General features: G+C 40.7%; 1 protein-coding gene across 1 annotated transcript in view; it reads right to left on the bottom strand.

Moving 5' to 3' along the window:
* Positions 1 to 7,637: 7,637 nt before the first annotated feature.
* GABRA3 (gamma-aminobutyric acid type A receptor subunit alpha3) overlaps positions 7,638 to 18,024 on the bottom strand; it is a 369,246-nt gene continuing 358,859 nt past the window's right edge. The window contains exon 12 of the mRNA XM_081809297.1: positions 7,638 to 9,868. Within this exon, the coding sequence (XP_081665423.1) occupies positions 9,533 to 9,868 (336 nt within the window). The 3' untranslated portion in view covers positions 7,638 to 9,532. The remainder of the gene's footprint in view (positions 9,869 to 18,024) is intronic.

Raw genomic sequence — 18,024 nt, 5'->3', positions numbered from 1 at the left:
AGGATAGGACCCAGGGCCTGCATGGCTCATTGTTTGGGGACCCAAATCAGACCAGGGCGTGCACTGAATATCCTGGTCATGTAAGGCCACTGGTTTTGCTCTGTATATAGGGAAAGCCATGGGCTGTGCTTTCTGTTCAATTGCCACGTCTGTAGGGCTGTTGAATAGGCTATGCAGCTTCTGTGCTCTGGTAAGTTTCCCTGATCAGGCAGGCTAAAGGCTGTATTCAGCAATAAGTAGGGCTACAAATTAGTTTCCCTTCCTAAGTGCAGTGAGAGAAGCAGCTCTAAAACCAGTAGAGCTCTTTATTTGTTGTCTGAACTCAAGCCTATTCACACCCCAAATTCCCTGGCTGAACAGGGCCTCTGGCTTTGCTCTGAAAACTATGATCTCTGTCTGCCCTTCTCTCAGCTTGAGAACTGCTGGGCTGCACAGCTTTCAGGTGTTTTTAACAGCCCTTCTGGTCAAATGAGGCTCTCTACAACAAGTAGGGCCATGTCTCAGCCCCCTTACCTGGATTGGAGAGGGGAAGGACTGCTCTAGGCTATTCTCAATTTTCCAAAAAGGCTCTCTGGTTGGAAGAGGCTGGGAGCTACCCTCAGCCATTTCTATGATTTAATCCCATTGCCCATGCATAGCAGAGAAATCCTCCATGCCTGGTATTGGCTTTGCTCTGGGGGCAATCTACTCTGCCTGCTCACCTCTCAGCTTAAGCACCACTGGGCTGCACAACTTCCATGAGTTCTCACCAGTCCTTCTGGTCAGATGGGACTGGAAAGCACTTTCTACAGTGGGTGGGGTTATAACTCAGCACCTTGCCAGGGTGTGGGCAATCTGAACTCTAGGGCCAGCAAAACTCCTCATTTAAGGATCCAAATCAGGTGGATCTACACCCCACTGAGTTCCCAGGTCAGACTGTGTCCCCAACTTGGTTCTGTAGATGAGGAAAGTCACTGTTGGGATTACTGCCTGGGCCCCACAGGTACAAACTCAGTCTGCTGGTTGTTACAAGCCCCTCCTTTTTCTCCCTCACAGTCAGATTCCTAGTGGTTGGTTCATGCAAATTCCCCTGCAATCCTCATGGTGTGAGACCAGAGTAGGGGCTTCCACAAAGCTGGGAAGGGCTGGTTGTCCTCCTTGGGTTCTCTTTTCCCACTGAAGGAACCAGAGGCTCCGGTGAGACCTCTTTGTGTGGTGATGAACTGTACTGGGGGAGGGGCAATGTGCATTCAACATGTAGCTGCTTCTCTTACCCTTCTAATGTAGTCTGTCTTGGCCTCTGTGGTACAGGGGGGTGGGGCTTCAGCCTTAGTCCCATGTCCTAGGGTTCTCTCAGTGGTGTCTTGTCTGTGAATAGTTATTATTTGTTCTTCTTATGAGGGGGAGCAAAATCAGGAATGACTTCTATGTCACCATTTTGGTGACATCACTCTCAATAACAGTGTTTGGATTAGATTTATTCCCTACATATGAGCAGTAATTAACAATTACAATGATCTTCCATGTACGGTAGCTCATTCAAGCCTAGTGTTCCCTGGAAGTTTTCTTATTATATTCATGTTACATAGAGGTTAAGTGACTCCCCAAGGTCCTACAAGTGAGATCATTGTATAATCCAGATTAGAACTCATTATTCTTGCTTCCCAGTTCCTGTGTCCTTTTACCATTCATACTTATTCTAACAACCACTAGTTTTCTCCATGACCATGTTGATATCTCATTCTTCATGTGGGTTTGGACAGGGACTAATCTGTATCAAAGCCTCACATATGACCACATATTAATAAGTATTAAAGAGGCTGTGGCCATCTTACCAAGGTTCAGACTATGCTGCATCTGTCATCATGGCTCTTTCAAGGGGATTTTAGTATGGTTGGACCTAAAGCCAAAGTGTATAGAACAAATGCCCAGCTGAGACACCATTAACTTGAGAACGAGCCTTGGGTACCATCTCCCACTGACCTTAACCTGGGAGAGGTCTTCTAGTGCCATAGAAGCCTGGAAAATTTGGTTGTAGCTCATCATAGGAGACCAGCACAGCATGAATGTGGCTTGAGGAAATTAGTTTCAGAGTCAGTATTAGCTATTCCTCACATCAGCACAGAGGGAATTTGGTGATGAATAAGACCTTGGATTTCATTGGCTGATACTATTTCTACTAGGATTTCACTAGCTTTCTACTTTGCCAATAAACATTTGTTAAACTTTCCTAGTTCTCCCATGAAGAGGCAGGAAGAAGACTGGTATGAGGAGGAGGAGACAGGGAGGAGGCTAGATCTGTATTTCAGAAAGGGTTCCCAGCTTGAGGTGTATAAAGATCCTAGAGCCCTTGCCCAACATGACACCAGTAGGCACAAAACTCCATCTGCTGGAATGCAGAGTCCTAAGCCCCCAGCCTGGTGCAGCTTACAGGGTTGTCCTGAAACCATGATAAAATTTAGTGGTCTGCAATGTGACCTAGCAGTGCTGTTATTATCCTTCATGGACTTCTGTTCATGTCATTTGAAACTGAAATGAACTGAAAAAAGGTCTGTAGGCTTTGGAATAGTGTGAGTAAATGTGCTGTTGTGTAGCAAGGCTAAAGAGTGGCTGTAAGCATGAGAAACTCTAAGATCCTGGGTCTGTAGGAAGTTGGCCTGGAATGGAGTCATCAACTCTAGGGGCCAGCAAGTGGCTTTCCCCAAAGCAGCTCACATGTACTGCTATCAACTTTCTGGATTTATAGAAGCCAACCTTCTGACATCATAGGTTAGCAAGATGATGGCATGTAGCCAGGTTCTCAGGTAGATGATAAGTTATGCCCCCCACATCACCTCTTAGATCCAGAGCCACTATACTCACCATCCATCCTAATGGGTAGAATGCTTAGACAGGACAAATAAATTTGTTGTATATCTCATTATGATCTTTTGCATTTTTGGGCCTTTGTGCATCTGTCTTGAATGTCCTTCTTTCCTTTGCCTGGCAAATTCTGAATCATCCTTTAAATTCCAGCTCAAAAGTTATTTTATTTAATAAGCATTTGCTGAGTTTGGACTGTGGTTTTAGTTCTACATAATGGTGAACAGGGGCAGCTCCTCCTTATAGGGCTTAGTCTAGTGGGAGATTGCAATGGTAAATGTTAGGATAGTGAGAGCAATACAGAATGGAGTGGGAGCAAGCATGTAGCTGCTTTGCAATGGAGGACAAAGCATGAGAGACATGACCTTTCAGGTGTGAACTGAGGGATAAGTAGGAGTCAGCCAGGTCAAGGCAGGAAGGGAAGGAATATTCTAGACTGAGAAAACACCCTGCATAAAAGCCCTAAGCCATAGTAGTACTTGATGTGCTGTTGATAGGGTTGATGCATTTTAAGTGAGGCAGGCATTGTGGTAAGGAGACGGAGCAAGACTTTTAAGGACAGGTTATATTTTGGATTTTATTTTATGTGTAGCAGATACCATTGAAAGGTATTAAACAAGCAAGTGACATGATCTGATTTACAGTTTAAAAGGCTAGCCCTGTAGTGATCCAGGTGAGATCACGATGAAGGCTTGGACCGGGGTGCTGGTAATGGAAGTGAGGAGGAGGTGGTACAGTATGAAATTTAATTTAGAGGCTGAGTGCACAAGATTGTCAGATGTGCTGAATGTGGGAATGAGAGAGAGATGTCAGGAATTACCTCTGTGTTTTTGACTTGAGCATCTAGGCAAATGTTGCTGCTTCTGTTAATTGATAAAGGAATGACCAAGGGAAGACTTGTGTGGGTTGAGGAGTCAAGAGTTTTGCTTTGAACATGTTAAATTTGATATGAAAGAACTAGACTAGAGATGTTGATTTGCCAATCAACAGCATAAAGGAGGTGTGGCAGTTTTTATACATGTCTGCAAATTCTTTGGCACTCCTCCTATTAATAGGTGAGGTCTGTGCCTCTCCTCTTGAATCTGGGCTGGCCTTAATACCTCTTTTGTAACCAAAAAAATGCAGCTACTTCCAAGGTTAGGACAATAAAAGCCATGCAGCCTTCAATTGTTTCTGTCAGAACACTGTTCTCCATGAGGCTTCTTCTAGAGATGTTCCCTCTCAGGACCCAGCTTCCATGTTGTGAGAAGCCATAAGGAAAGGCCATGTATGGATGCTCCAGTCAACAATCCAAGTTGAAGCTATCCTTCAACCATCACAACCCAGTTGCCAGACGTGTGAATTAAGGACCCTACCTCCTGGTTTGGCAACCAGAACCTCCCTCATCTTCTCAGTTTAGAACCCAACCTTTTCCCTGATGGACAGGACTGGAGCTGAGCAACTAATATGCCTATATCTCACCACAAAATCCCCTGTCACATGGAGCTTTGAAGTAGATTCTCCATCTCCAGATGTTCCAGTCAATTAAGTTACATCTGCTTATTTGAGTCTTCCTTTCTGAGGTCTTGGGCATTGTGGAACAGAGACAAGCCATCTCTGATGCACCCTGTCCACATTCCTGACCCATGGAAATAATAAACAGTTGCTGTTTTATGCATTAAATTTAGGGGTAGTTTGTTACATAACAAAAGATAATTGAAATATGCAGTCACTGAAGCTATCAAGACAGATGAGATCATTCAGTGAGAGTGTGTAAAGTGATAAGAGCAAAAACACTTTAGGGAACCCTAGCTTTTAAGAGATGAGAGAAGTTGAATAGGAAAATCATGACAAACAAAAAGGTAGCAGGGGGAAAAGTAGGGGTATCAGGAGATTGTGGTGTCATAGAAACCAAAAAATAAAGTCATTGTCAACAGTGTCAGATGCTGCTGATAGGTCAAGTAAGATAACTGAAAAAATGCCTTTAGGTTTTAGTTAACCAGGGAAGTGGTGACTCAGCAGGAGTAGCTTCACTGAGAGCAGGTAATAGAAATAGAATTCTTTTAGAAGAGAGGAGCAGAGATGACGAACAAAGGAAAGACTGGTCTTAGAAGGGAGGCCACCTTTTGTCTGTGACAGAAGGGAAGGGCATGATAATATGTGAAGATCCCAAGATTTCTGTTGAGTTGTTCACAAGAAGTTTAGGGATTTCCTTCTGATGGTTTCTGTTCTCCCCAAAGCTGAAACTTTGGAGGGAAAAACAAAGGGGAGGTGTTTTTTTGTTTCCAGTATGTGCTCTTGGCTTACCTGGGGGACCCCTGCCTGATGCCAACACCCCCGTAACCTTCTCAATGTAGGACCCAACTTTTCTCATGATGGGACTGGAGCTGGGCTACTAATAATCCTACACCTCATTACACCAAGACTCTGCCACATCAAGCTCAGGCCAAGGATATAGTGTGGGACTTGAGGAGGTCCCTACTAGACCTGTTTGGCCCCTGCATTCCCCCCATTTAGCCACCTCATTGTCTTGGTGTTTAGCTAAATTCTTTTGAAGCTGCCAATCTATATGAGTTGTGTGACAGGCAACCAAAGAATGAGGTTTGTGTTCCTGAGGTGGGCTGGTGTAGGAGCCCCAGGATGTGGTGACATGCAGAGGTAGAGTGGGCCACTAGGGCAGCTGCTGGAAAGCATACTCTGTAGATTTTGCTCTGATCAGAACTCCATTTTACTAATTGGGAAACTAAGTATGACGTCAGGGGAGGGACTTGCCCAACATCATCACACAACATCTGTGACGGGATTGAGCCCTGGCTAAAATACAAGTGTTCATTCTCAGTGTTTTCTCCATGATATCAAATTGTTGGAGCTCCAGAAACAAGACAGAAGCAAGGCAAAACAGATCCAGGTTGCTCTTTGATGGAAAACGGTAGGAGGCCCCAGAAGGCAGCTTGCCCAGTCAACAAGGGCAGGTACCTTTGGCCTTATTCTAGTGGATGGTCACATGATTAACATTTCTGGGCAAAAGAGAGCCTGTGTAATTCAAAGCTGTTGAGACTGAAGAAAGATCCCTGCCTCCAATTTTAGGGCCTCTTTGACAGAGTTTCCCCTAATCGTGTTCTTCCTTTTCCATTTCCCTTCTTGTTCCATGTTCTACTAGACTTATTGGAAAGATTCAGAGTTCCAGAGGGCCAGCTCAGACTGGGAAGCCCTCTGAAGGGTGTCATAACACAGATGCATCCTAGATGGGCCAGTGGGTTATGTCTGAGACTTTCAGAGGTTCCTGGTGCTCAGTCATGCCTTCCTCTCCTGCCCTCAGTACTTTAACACAAGAAACTAATAGTTCATTAAATGAACCCTCCAAAAAAAAAAAAAAGAAAGAAAGAAAGAAAGCAAATAGGAGCAAACAATTATTTAAGTAGAAAAAAATATATTTAAAATGACTTAAAACAGAGCATAATTATTAGTACCCAGATGCCCTTAGAGTTGCTCTAGAAGGTTGCACATTGCTTTTGTTTCCATTAATCTCCACTGATTATGGTTCAGCTAGTTTTCTCTCCACCACAACCCTGATGGAACCCTCCCCTATGTATCTCTGTTCTAAATTAGCATTCATTTATTTATACTTATTGAGTGTCTATTATGTGTTAGGCATTCTTCCAGCAGCTCCTAAAGCTCTTGCTATGCATAGGTCTCTGATGTTCTATCATAAAATACTTGAGTCCAGAGATCCTGGTCCCAGTTTGGGATATGGCTTCAAACTCTAGGGAAGTTCAGCAACAGAAGTGCTGATGGGAATAGCTTGAGCTTTTCCCTAAGACTAGGGGAATAGTTTTCAGAGGCAAAGTGGTTTCAGAGGGTTCTCAAGGAAACAACCCTTAAATATTGGTATGCAGTTTTGCCAGAGAGGCTGCCATCTGTACTTTGCCTGGCTGTTCTGGGGGTATGGTTGAACTGGTCAAGGGACTGTGAGGTTGTTGCAGCAGCAAGGCATCTATCAATGACCACAGGGCTGGAACATGCAATGAGGGTCAGATTGGCCAAGTCTCAAGAAAACTTTTATATGATTTGAAATGCTCTCCCAAAGAGATTTCCCTTATCATCTAGGAGCCAGGTGATTTCCTCAAGCAGATCTCATGAGATTATTTCCCAGATTTTTCCTAACTCTAAGAAATAAGGGTCATCATCCATTTCCCAACACATGGATCAACCAATCAGACATCCACTCTGCCTAATAACTATTACCTAAGGGAACTATTGCCTAAGAAAAATGGTAATCAATGGGAAAGAGAAAGCCTTTAGAATTGCAATGAGAATAACTTTCCCTATTTCCTGGGAGTGGGCAAATTTAGCAGAGGAAACAATGCAGGTGTTTCCTTCTCTGTCTTATTAGGTAATGAGACCCTTGAGTCAATCAAAGCTATGTTTTCACATGGGTTCCATTTTGGATCAACTGTAATAGGTATCTTGCTCAGGGGATACTCTTTTCCCAGCTTATTTCAATAGTGTTAAGAAGTAGAAAGCAAGGGTGACTTGAGAGTGGGGGTGAAAGATGAGTAATCAAAAAAAGTCTCTTGGAGTGCCTTGGTGGCTGTCAGTTGAGCATCCAACTCTTTTGGCTCAGGTCATGATCTCAGGGTCATGGGATCAAGCCCTACATCCAACAGGTTCTGCACTCTGCAGGAGTCTGCTTGAGATTCTTTCCCTCTCCCTCGGTCCCTCCCACTGCTCATGCACACTCTTTCTCAAATAAATAATCTAAATTTAAAAAAAAGGTCTCCAGTCTGAGTACAATTCAGAAGTTTAATAAACAGCCGCTAAACATTGCACCAAAGCATTTGGAAACACAATTTCTACAGAAAGGCAAAGGTCAGGCTTTCATTCTAAACTCCTTTAGACGATCATTAACAGCCCCACCCACCCCACCACCCCCCAAACCCACATACCCACAACACTACACTCTTCTAGTCATGAAATTGCCTACAGACATACTCAGAAATAATGGGACTGGCATGCATTATCCCAGCAATGGCAGAGAAGCAGGGGATGGAGGGGATGGATGGGTGCAAAGGCAACCAGTGGCTAATGATAAACCCCTTAGGAGCTTTGTTTAGGTAGTGGGCAGGGACAGTCTGATTTTGGTGCCATCTGTGGCTTAGGCTTCTGGGATAATCTGGACTAGTGGCTGGGACTGCCATCTTAATATCATTCCATTGAGCCATGACTATTAGAAGTGGTCTCCTTGGGTGACACATTGTGACTTCTTTCTACAAATCTTTTTGGTGTTCAACCAAACTGCATGCAGGAGTCAGCAGGACTGTTGAGATTGTGCTGATTTAGAGGTCAAGTGGACCTGGCTTCTCAGTCCTGTCTTCATTTTGGCCTTTGGAAAGGGACCCATGATAGTTCTCTATTACAGACACTTATAAGGTGTCTAGGCAAGTCATTTAAACATCTGAGACTCAGTTTTTCTATCTTATAAAAATTTTACAATCATAATACATTAAGAACAAATGAGATCAAATGGCCCCTAGTAATATATTAACAAACTGGTAATAATGATTCACTTGACTCAAAAATCAACTAGACTCCAATTCACCCCTCTAAGAATTGGCATCAATAGAGAACCATAGTTCCCTGACATAGTGAGAGCACAGTTCTTAGGCCTGGGCTAGCATTTAGAGTGTGGAGGGCATGGAAGGAATAACTGGACTTTCACCTGCCAGTGGCCCTCTCTTTAGAGTCAGACTTTAAGTTTTACCACCCAGCCCAAATCTCTTGCCTCATCCAGTATTTGACTAGTTGCCTTGGCAGGGAGGTGACTTTCCTACCTAATTTTTAAAAAAATATTGTGTAGGCATTTGATTTAGATCTTTTTGTTTCTGTTTGTCCCTTTTTAATATAAATTACAAAAATACTTGATCCTTTTCCTGAAGAATTTGCAGACAGTAATGAGTCCAAACTAAGCAGTGTCCAGCTGACAAAGGAGGGTCAAAGGACTTTTCTGAAGGAGAGATATACCAAAGAAGATACTATTTTCCTGAGCGGCTGAACATGGCAGAGCATCAGCCATCTTGGGGCCAGGCTGGCCTAGTTGGTTCTGTTTTGGCCATATATCATTGACATTAGTGAGCTTCAACAGTCCCCACTAACCTCCAAGCCAATGAAGAGGCTGGGGCCAGGTTTAGAGGTTAGCACTGGCTCCTGCCTTTGCTAGCAGTACTTTTGCATAGTGGGCCCAGCTGTAGGTAAAGGAAATAGCAGGCTAGGACCACATGGGATAGCCTGGCTCGTGAATGAGTCAGAATCATCTGATCTGGACCATTCAAGAATCCTCCTTGGTCTGGACCACTCAAATAGCCAAGTTTCCCACTACAAGTAGTTGAGTCTCCTGTTCTTTTTGCAGTGGGCAGAGTGCAATAAAATACATGCAGTGCCCTCAGCTGGGGGAGACTGACTGACAGACTAAGATGAGCAACTGAACAAATGGCAGTGTTTGGCTCTGATGAGGGTACACTCAGCAATGTCAGAGGGACAAGTAATTTTTCTGTTATTATTTTTTTCATTGAGATTCATAAATATGAATTGAGAGTCACAGCTTGGTAGAGAGTTAAAAAGAAGAATCCTGAAATACAGAAAGGGGAGCCCTGGGGTTTGGGTGCCTGGATGCTTCCTAGGGTATACAGTGCTCTGGTTGCTGCATCCCCACTATCTAGTGTTTGCGGATCATGCCCTTGATAGCTGACTCCCGGTTGACATAGGTGGCCCAGTAGACCAGATTAAAAATGGCAAAAAGCACAGGAAAGATGATGCGGGAAATTTTGTCAACCTTGCTGACACTGTTGTAGGTCTTGGTCTCAGTCGGGATGTCCTGCACGTAGTTGGCCTTGGGCGAAGCAATAATTGTTGGGGTTGAGGAGGCACTGGGAGCAGCGCCCTTGGAGATGGTGGAGAACTCAGTGTCCTTGGCCAGATTGATGGGATAGGTGGTCCCCACGATGTTGAAGGTGGTGCTGGTTTTCTTTGTTGGGGCTGCTGGTGTTTTCTTCTAGGAGCCAGAAAAAGTGGGGGAGAAGGGGGGACAAAACAAAAGCTAATTAATTCATTATACAGAGCACCTTCAGAGGCCGTAGGGAGGAGGAGCCATGAGGGAAGTTAAGAAACAGGCCAGGAAGCCAATAGCACTGAGTAGCCAGGTTTGTGTCTAAGGATAATTGAAGACAAGCTTGAAAACAGAAAACTTGCATCATCCTGGTTTACTAGCTATGTGGCTTTGGCCAAGTCATTCTCTTTGTGTATTAGTCTCTTCATCTGTAAAATGAAAATCAAAATATTTGGCAGGGTTGTTGGGAGGATCAGATGAAAGAATGGTGGTAAGAATCACTGGAAAACTGTGAAATGTTGGTCACATGTAGGGTCTTATATAGTCATGTGATTTGATCCTCACAGTAACCCTATCAAGTAGGTAGGTGAGGTTACTCCCATTTGACAGATGATAAAACTCAGCCTCAGACTGAGTAGCAGAGCCCACACTAGCCACCTGGGCTCCTGACTTTTATCCAGGGCTGTACTGTGTTGCTTTCTATAGGTGCGAGGCACTTTTTGGTTACCCGAGAAATAACTCCAAAAGGCTTCAACCATCAAGTGGCACATCCCCTGTGAGGAAGAGAGCTATGTGAGTCTGAAAGTCATTTCATCTTAAAGACACAATAAATACTATGGCATGTTTACATGCATCATTACAACAGTATTTCACCCTTCATGCACTGTAAATGTGTTCAGCAAACTAGGGGGCACACCAGGGTTTTCCACTCATACATGGATGCAGGCAGGAGCCAAGGCCTCTCTAGGGAGCTATGCAAATATTTCCCTCTGACACAGCAAGCCCCTGGCTGTTTCTGCCTTTGTTATGACACTGCCTTTTGTAAATTTTTTTTCAGAATTAAAAAAACTCAATGAGAAACAAACATGCACACATGTGCCCATTTGTTCCCACATATATGATTTGTGTACACATGGACCCTCCATGAAGAAAAGAGGAAACAAAGCTCAGGTCTAGATCAGAAGAGAGAGGTCTATAGTGATTGCTGCCTCCCTCTGCACTCTGGCCTTTTCTTCTTTCCATCCCTTTTTGTTTCTAGGGAAAAGTTGGGGATAGATGAGCTTCAGAAATGCCCAAGAGTATTTGATGAAAAGTGATAACTACTTGCATTGCCCTAATTCCTCACACCTCATTTGTTCCCTTTCTCAGTGTTATTTTGCTTCCCAGCATCTGTAATTTTACTTTACTCCTCTGCTTCTTGTTTCCTTCCAGGGTTTCTCTACTCCCACCTTCTCTTACTGACCCCTTTCTCCTAATCTCTTTATTTTCTTCTTTACATCAGAGTCCCTACCATTTTGATCTTTCCCCCCTTTAGACCATACTGCCATTTACCTTCCTGATTCAAGTATAACTTTGCCAAATATTTACTGAATATCTACTGGATCAAAACTATGCTAGGTATTTAGGGATAGGTGGGAAGGTTAAAAGATGAATCCATTTCAATCCCTGTTTTCTAGGAGTTTACAGTCCAGTGGGAGAGAGAGCTGAAGGAACACATTAGTGCTATATAGTATGATCAGAGTTCTAACAGATATGAGCAAATTATAACATATATGATGAGAAGTCAGTAAAACAAGGGACAAAGTACCTATAGATGTTGGAAAAGGTAGCTCAGAGAAGGCAATGAAGTTTAGTGACCTGGGTCACAGAAGATAAGCAGGAGCTCATCAGTTGAAGATGCAGCACAGGCTAAGGGCACTGCTTGTTTGAGGGGATGATAAGAAGTCTGCTGTAGCTGGATCACAGTGTACTTGGCAAAGGCCTTGTATGCCATGCCCTCCTGCTCTGCCTGCCCATGCTGACTTTAGAGTTTTCAATCAGAGAGGGGGTGTGGGATAAATGAGTGTTGGTTTAAGTACATGAACCATCTCACTAATAGGTCTTTTATAAAGCAATACTGTTCTTTCTCTTTAAGAATTGCAGCCACATTGCTACACATGGAAGGGGGACAGAGCTCTAAGGCTTCTAAGAGCCTTGTAAATGCCTTAAATACTACATGGGACTCATTTATAATTAGCAACTTCATTGTGTGAATAAAGGCCTACTGTTAAATAGCACTTTACTTGTTTGCCTGCTCACTTATTAATTTGCTTAGTAATCTCTTTTTTTCTTTTTGTAGATAGACAAAGAAAAAAGGAGAAAGAAAAGAACCCCACTACCTTGACTTTGCTAGAAGCTTTCACGTTATTTCATTTAGTCATCATTTAAGCTGGTTATGACCAAGTCTCTGAAACAATCATTCCAAACAGCACTTTCTTTAGCTTCATAAGTCTTTTTTGTTCTATAGGTGAGGAGAAGCAGCAGTTGATTTAATCTCAGATTTTTAAAGCAATAAAGGAAAATTACCTTTTAATTTCCCTTGCCCTTTCCAACATGGCACATTTTAGTCAACCATTTTAATTTTTACCTAAATTGTCAAAGAAGGAAATCAAAGCAAAAGCTGTACTGTCAAGAAGACAGAAACAGGAGGTAGAGATTAATGGTTACTATTTATCCATTTCTGTTTCTAGTTTTCAATATTTCCCTATGCTCTGGAATTTGATAGATACAAACTAGACTTAGTTTTGACCAAGTTGTGATTCTATTCCTTCCTTCCTAGTCAAGTGCCTGACTTAGGCATGTCATAGATACTTAGTGAATAAAAAGATGACGTTCCTCCTTAGTCTTGACCTCTCCTATACAGAGACTATATCTATCTCTGTAGTTCAGCTGCGAGTTATTCCCACACCCCCAAACTGAAATTGACTCCTCCAAATTCCCCCAAGCAGTATGACTCCCAGGACACCTTTCCTTCTAGAAAGCCACCTCATATGGATTTTGGGATGAAGCAATGAAAAATTGTATGGACCAATGCATGTCCAACTCAAGGGTTTTCCTCAGATGGCATTCCTGTCTATTGTTCTAGAAGTGCTAATTACAGGGTTAGTTGGAGCCCTGAATGTACTTGATACTCAGCCAGGACCTCAGAGTATATGCAGATATGGCCCAGTGCTTCTGAATCCACCCCAAAACAGACATTCAACTTTCCTGAACCCCAGTTTTCATAAGTGGAGCAGAGTAATGACATATATGCTACGAGAGAATCAAAGACAAATCAGAGAAGTGACAAAAAAAGTTCAGGACCAGATGGCTTCATGGGTAAATTCTACCATACATTTAAAGAAGAGTTAAACCTATCTTTCTCAAATTAGTTTTAAAAGTTGAAGAAGAAAAAAAAAAAAGTTGAAGAAGAGAGAACACTTCCAAACTCATTTTATGAGGCCAGCATTACCTTGGTATCACAACCAGACACCACACACACACATATTACAGCCCAAAATCCCTGATGAACATACATGCCAAAACCCTCAACAAAATATTAGCAAATCAAATCCAACAGTACATTAATTAAAAGGATTATATAGCATGATCAAGTGGGATTTATTCCAGTGATGCAAAGATGGTTCAAAATCTGCAAATTAATGAATGTGATACACCACAATAACAAAAAAAAAGGATAAAAATCACATGGTCATCTCAATAGATGCAGAAAAAAGCATTTGACAAAATTCGACATCCATTTATAATAAAAACTATAAACAAAGTGAGGATAGAAGTGTACCTCAACATAATAAAAATCATATATGACAAGTCCACAGCTAACATACCCAAAGGTGAAAAGCTGAAAACTTTTTCTCTAAGATCAAGAACAAGGATGTCCACTCTCACCATATTTTATTCAATATAGTATTACAGGTCCTAGCCACAGCATAAAAGAAATAAAAGTCATCCCAATTAGAAAAAACTGTCATTATTTGCAGATGACATGATCCTATATATAGAAAACCCTAAAGACTCCACTGAAAAACTACTAGAACTAATACATTCAGTAAGGTTGCAGGATACAAAATTAACATACAGAAATCACTTGCATTTCTATACACTAATAATGAGCTAACAGAAAGACAAATTAAGAAAACCCCATATGATTTCACTCTTATGTGGAATTTAAGAAACTCTTATGTGTAATTTAAGAAACAAAACAGATGAACATAGGGGAAAGGAAGGAAAAATAAAATAAGATGAAAACAGAGAGGGAGACAAACCATAAGAGACCCTTAACTATAGGAAACAAACAGGGTTGCTGGAGGGGAGGGGTGTGGGGAAAAGAGGTAATTGAGTGATGGGCACTTGATGTAATGAGCACTGGGTGTTGTATGCAAACAATCACTAAATTGTACCTCTGAAACTAATAGTATACGTTGATTAAATAGAATTTAAATAAAAATTTTTAAAAATGCAAAAAAAAGGAAAATTTTATTTACAGTTGCATAAAAAATAATAAAATACCCAGGAATAAATTTAACCAAGGGGGGTTTATGACACTGATGAAAGAAATTGAAGACAACACAAATGGAAAATTATACTGTCTCATGGATTTGGAGAATTAACATTTTAAAAATGCCCATACTACCCAAAGCAATCTATGGATTCAGTGCAATCCCAGTCAAAATACCAATGGTGTTTTTCACAGAACTAGAACAAAAAATTATAAAATTTGTATGAAACCACCAAAATACCCCAAATAGTTAAACAATCTTGAGAAAGTGGAACAAAGCTGGAGGTATCATGCTCACTGATTTCAAACCATACTACAAATCTATAGTAATCAAAATGGTATAGTACTGGCATGAAAATAGACATATAGATGAATAGAAAAGGGGATCCAGAAATAAATCTATGAATAAATAGCCAATTAATCTATGACCAAAGGAGGTAAAAGATCAAATGGGGGAAAGGCAGTTTCTTCAATAAATGGTGCTAGGAAAACTGAACAGCTACATGCAAAAGGACAAAAGTGGACCACTATCTTATACCATATACAAAAATAAACTCAAAATGCATTAAAGGCCTGAGTGGAAGACCTGAAAACAGAAAACTTCTAGAAGAAAACATAGGCAGTAAGCTATTTGTCATCAGTCTTAGGAATATTTTTTAAGACAAATCTCCTTAGGAAATGGCAACAAAAGCTAAAATAAAGAAATGAGATTATATCAAACTAAAGAGCTTCTGCACAGGAAAGGAGACCATCAACAAAATGAAAAGACTACATACTAAATTGGAGTCGATATTTGTAAATCATACATCCAACATATATAAGGAAGTTATGCAACTTAATATAAAAATAATCAACCTGATTAAAAAATCGGCAGAGGACTTGAAAACATACAGATGGTTGATAGACATATGAAAAGATGCTCAACATCACTAATCATCAGGAAAATGCAAATCAAAACTACAATGAGATATTCACCTCACATTGGTCAGAATGGCTATTATCAAAAAGACAAAAAAAAAAAGTGTTGGTGAGGATGTGGAGAAAAGGGAACCTGCATATACTGTTGGTAGGAATGTAAATGGATTCAGGTACTATGGAAAACAATATGAAGGTTCCTCAAAAATTTAGAAATATCATATGATCCAGTAATTCCACTACTGGGTATTTACCTAAAGAAAATGAAAACACTAACTAGAAGGGATACATAGACCCTATGTTTATTGCAACATTATTTACAATGGCTAAGATATGGAAGCAACCTAAGTATCCATCAATAGATGAATGGATAAAGGAGATATAGCATATATATACAATGGAACATTACTCACCCATAATAATTAAATCTTGTCATTTGCCACAACATGGATGGACCTAGAGGGTATTATGCTAAAATAACTCAGAGAAAAACAAATACCATATGATTTCACTTATATGTGGAATCTAAGAAAACAAAACAGAAATGAACTCTAGATATAGGAAACTTGGTTACTGGAGAGGGGAAGGATTGGGGGAACAGGTAAAATAGGTGAAAAGGATTAAGAGGTACCAACTTCCAGTTATAAAATAAATCATGGAGATGTAATGTACAGCATAGGGAATACAGTCAATAATATTATAATAACTTTGGTGACAGTACCTATACTTATGGGGATCCTTTCATAATGTATAAAATAAATCATGGTATACACATGAAACTAATAAGATTGTACTATTAAGATAGTATGTAAGATATTGAAACTAATAAGAAATTGTCAATTATACTTCAATAAAAAAGGCAAAAAAAAAAAAATCCTAAAAACAAATTGGAAAAAACCTAATCAACCCAATTTTTAAACTGGCAAAGAACTTGAATAAACATTTCTCTAAAGATATACAAATGGCCATCAAAAACTAATGATGTATTGTATGGTGACTAACATAACATAATAAAATTTAAAAAAAAAGATATACAAATGGCCAACAAGCATTTGAAAAGATGCTTAACAAACGCTAATCATTAGGGAAATGGAAATGAAAACCACAATGAGAGGGGCTCCTGAGTGGCTCAATCGGTAAAGCATCTGACTTCAGTTTAGGTCATGATCTCAAGGTCCTGGGATCCAACCCCACATCACATCGGGGTCACTGCTCAGCAGGGAGTCTATTTCTCCCTCTCTTTCTGCCCCCCCACTCATGCTCTCTCTTTCCCCCTCTCTCAAATAAATAAATAAAATCTTAAAAAAAAAAAAAAAAGCCACAATGAGATACCTACCACCTCAGAGACATTAGGATGTCTACTATCAACAACAACCACAATAAAACAGAAAATAACAAGTGTTGGCAATGATGTGGAAAAAATGGAGTCCTTGTGCACTGTTGGGAATGTAAAATGGTGCAGCCACTATGGAAAATGGTACGTTGTGTCCTCAAAAAATTAAAAATAGAATTAAAGTGTGACCCAGCAATTCTAGTTCTGGGTATATATTCCCCAAAATTGAAAGCAAGGCTTCAAAAAAAATTTGTACACCCATGTTCATAGCAGCATAACTCCCAAGAGCAAAAAGCAAATGCAACTGAAGTATCTATAGAGAAAAGAATGGATAAACAAAATGTGGTCTAACCACACAATAGAATATTATTCAGCCTTAAAAATGAAGGATATTCTGATACATGCTAGGACATGAATGAATGTTGAGGACATTTTGCTAAGTGACATAAGCCAGTCACAAATGACAATTTTTATATGATTCCACTTAAATAAGGTACTTAGAGTATTCAGATTCATAGAGACAGAAAGTAGAATGGTTGCTAGGCGGAGGGTGGAGGGGAGAATGGGGATTACTTGTTTAATGGGTAGTTTCAATTTGACCTCCTTGAGGGAAGGGGCCATGTTTTACTGTTCACTGCTGTACACCCAGCACCTAACACACAACCTACCATGTAGTAGACACACAGTAAATACTTAACAAATGAATGAATAACTCTGTAATTTCTCAAAATCCATCATTCTGTTTTCTTTGCTTTCTTAACCAGACCTGGCCAGGTGGTATATTACTGCACTCATTCCCCAGCATCATCAACTTCCTCAGTCACTCCAATCCAACCCTTCTACTTGTTTCTGAAAAAAATTTCCACAGCCATTGATGGATTGGTGGCATTTATAAGCTTATATTCTTGAATTATTCTAGTCCTTCAATCTGTGCCTGCAATCTTCCTATGTGTTCATAATCAATTATTTTCTATTTCTTATAAAGTCTATTTTAAATCTTGACAATTCCTTTTACCTTCTCCATGAAGGATGCAAAAACCATTATATGAAATTTACTTTAACTCACTGTGTACCTTTCTACCCACCAAAACATAGATAGTATTTGAAATCAGGTCAGGGGTAGAGAAGTATGATATATGCTAGTCAGAAAAAATCCAAGCAGGTAAGCAGAGATCTGAATAAAATGAGGAAGCAAGTCATGAAAAGATCTGAAAACAAAACTTTCAGAGAGAAAGGATAGTAGTGACAAAGCACTTGCCATTGGAAGGTGTGTGACATGTACAAAGTTCATAAAGGAGGCCAATGTGACCTAAGTGGAGTGAATGATAAAAAATTAAAAGATGGAGGGGGGCGGAGCAAGATGGCGGAGGAGTAGGAGACCTGGATTTCGTCTCCTCTCAGGAATTCAGCTGGATAGGGATCAAACCATTCTGAATACCTACAGACTCAACAGGACCTAGAAGAAAAGAAGAGCAACAACTCTCTCATCAGAAAAGCGACCACTTTCTGGAAGGTAGGACGTGCGGAGAAGTGAAT

This window comes from Leptonychotes weddellii, chromosome X (assembly GCF_054177405.1).
Source record: "Leptonychotes weddellii isolate Sample4059 chromosome X, ASM5417740v2, whole genome shotgun sequence".
NCBI classification, from domain to species: Eukaryota; Metazoa; Chordata; class Mammalia; order Carnivora; family Phocidae; genus Leptonychotes; species Leptonychotes weddellii.
The sequence above is the reverse complement of the archived record's forward strand: the minus strand, read 5'-3'. Positions and strand labels throughout refer to the sequence as shown.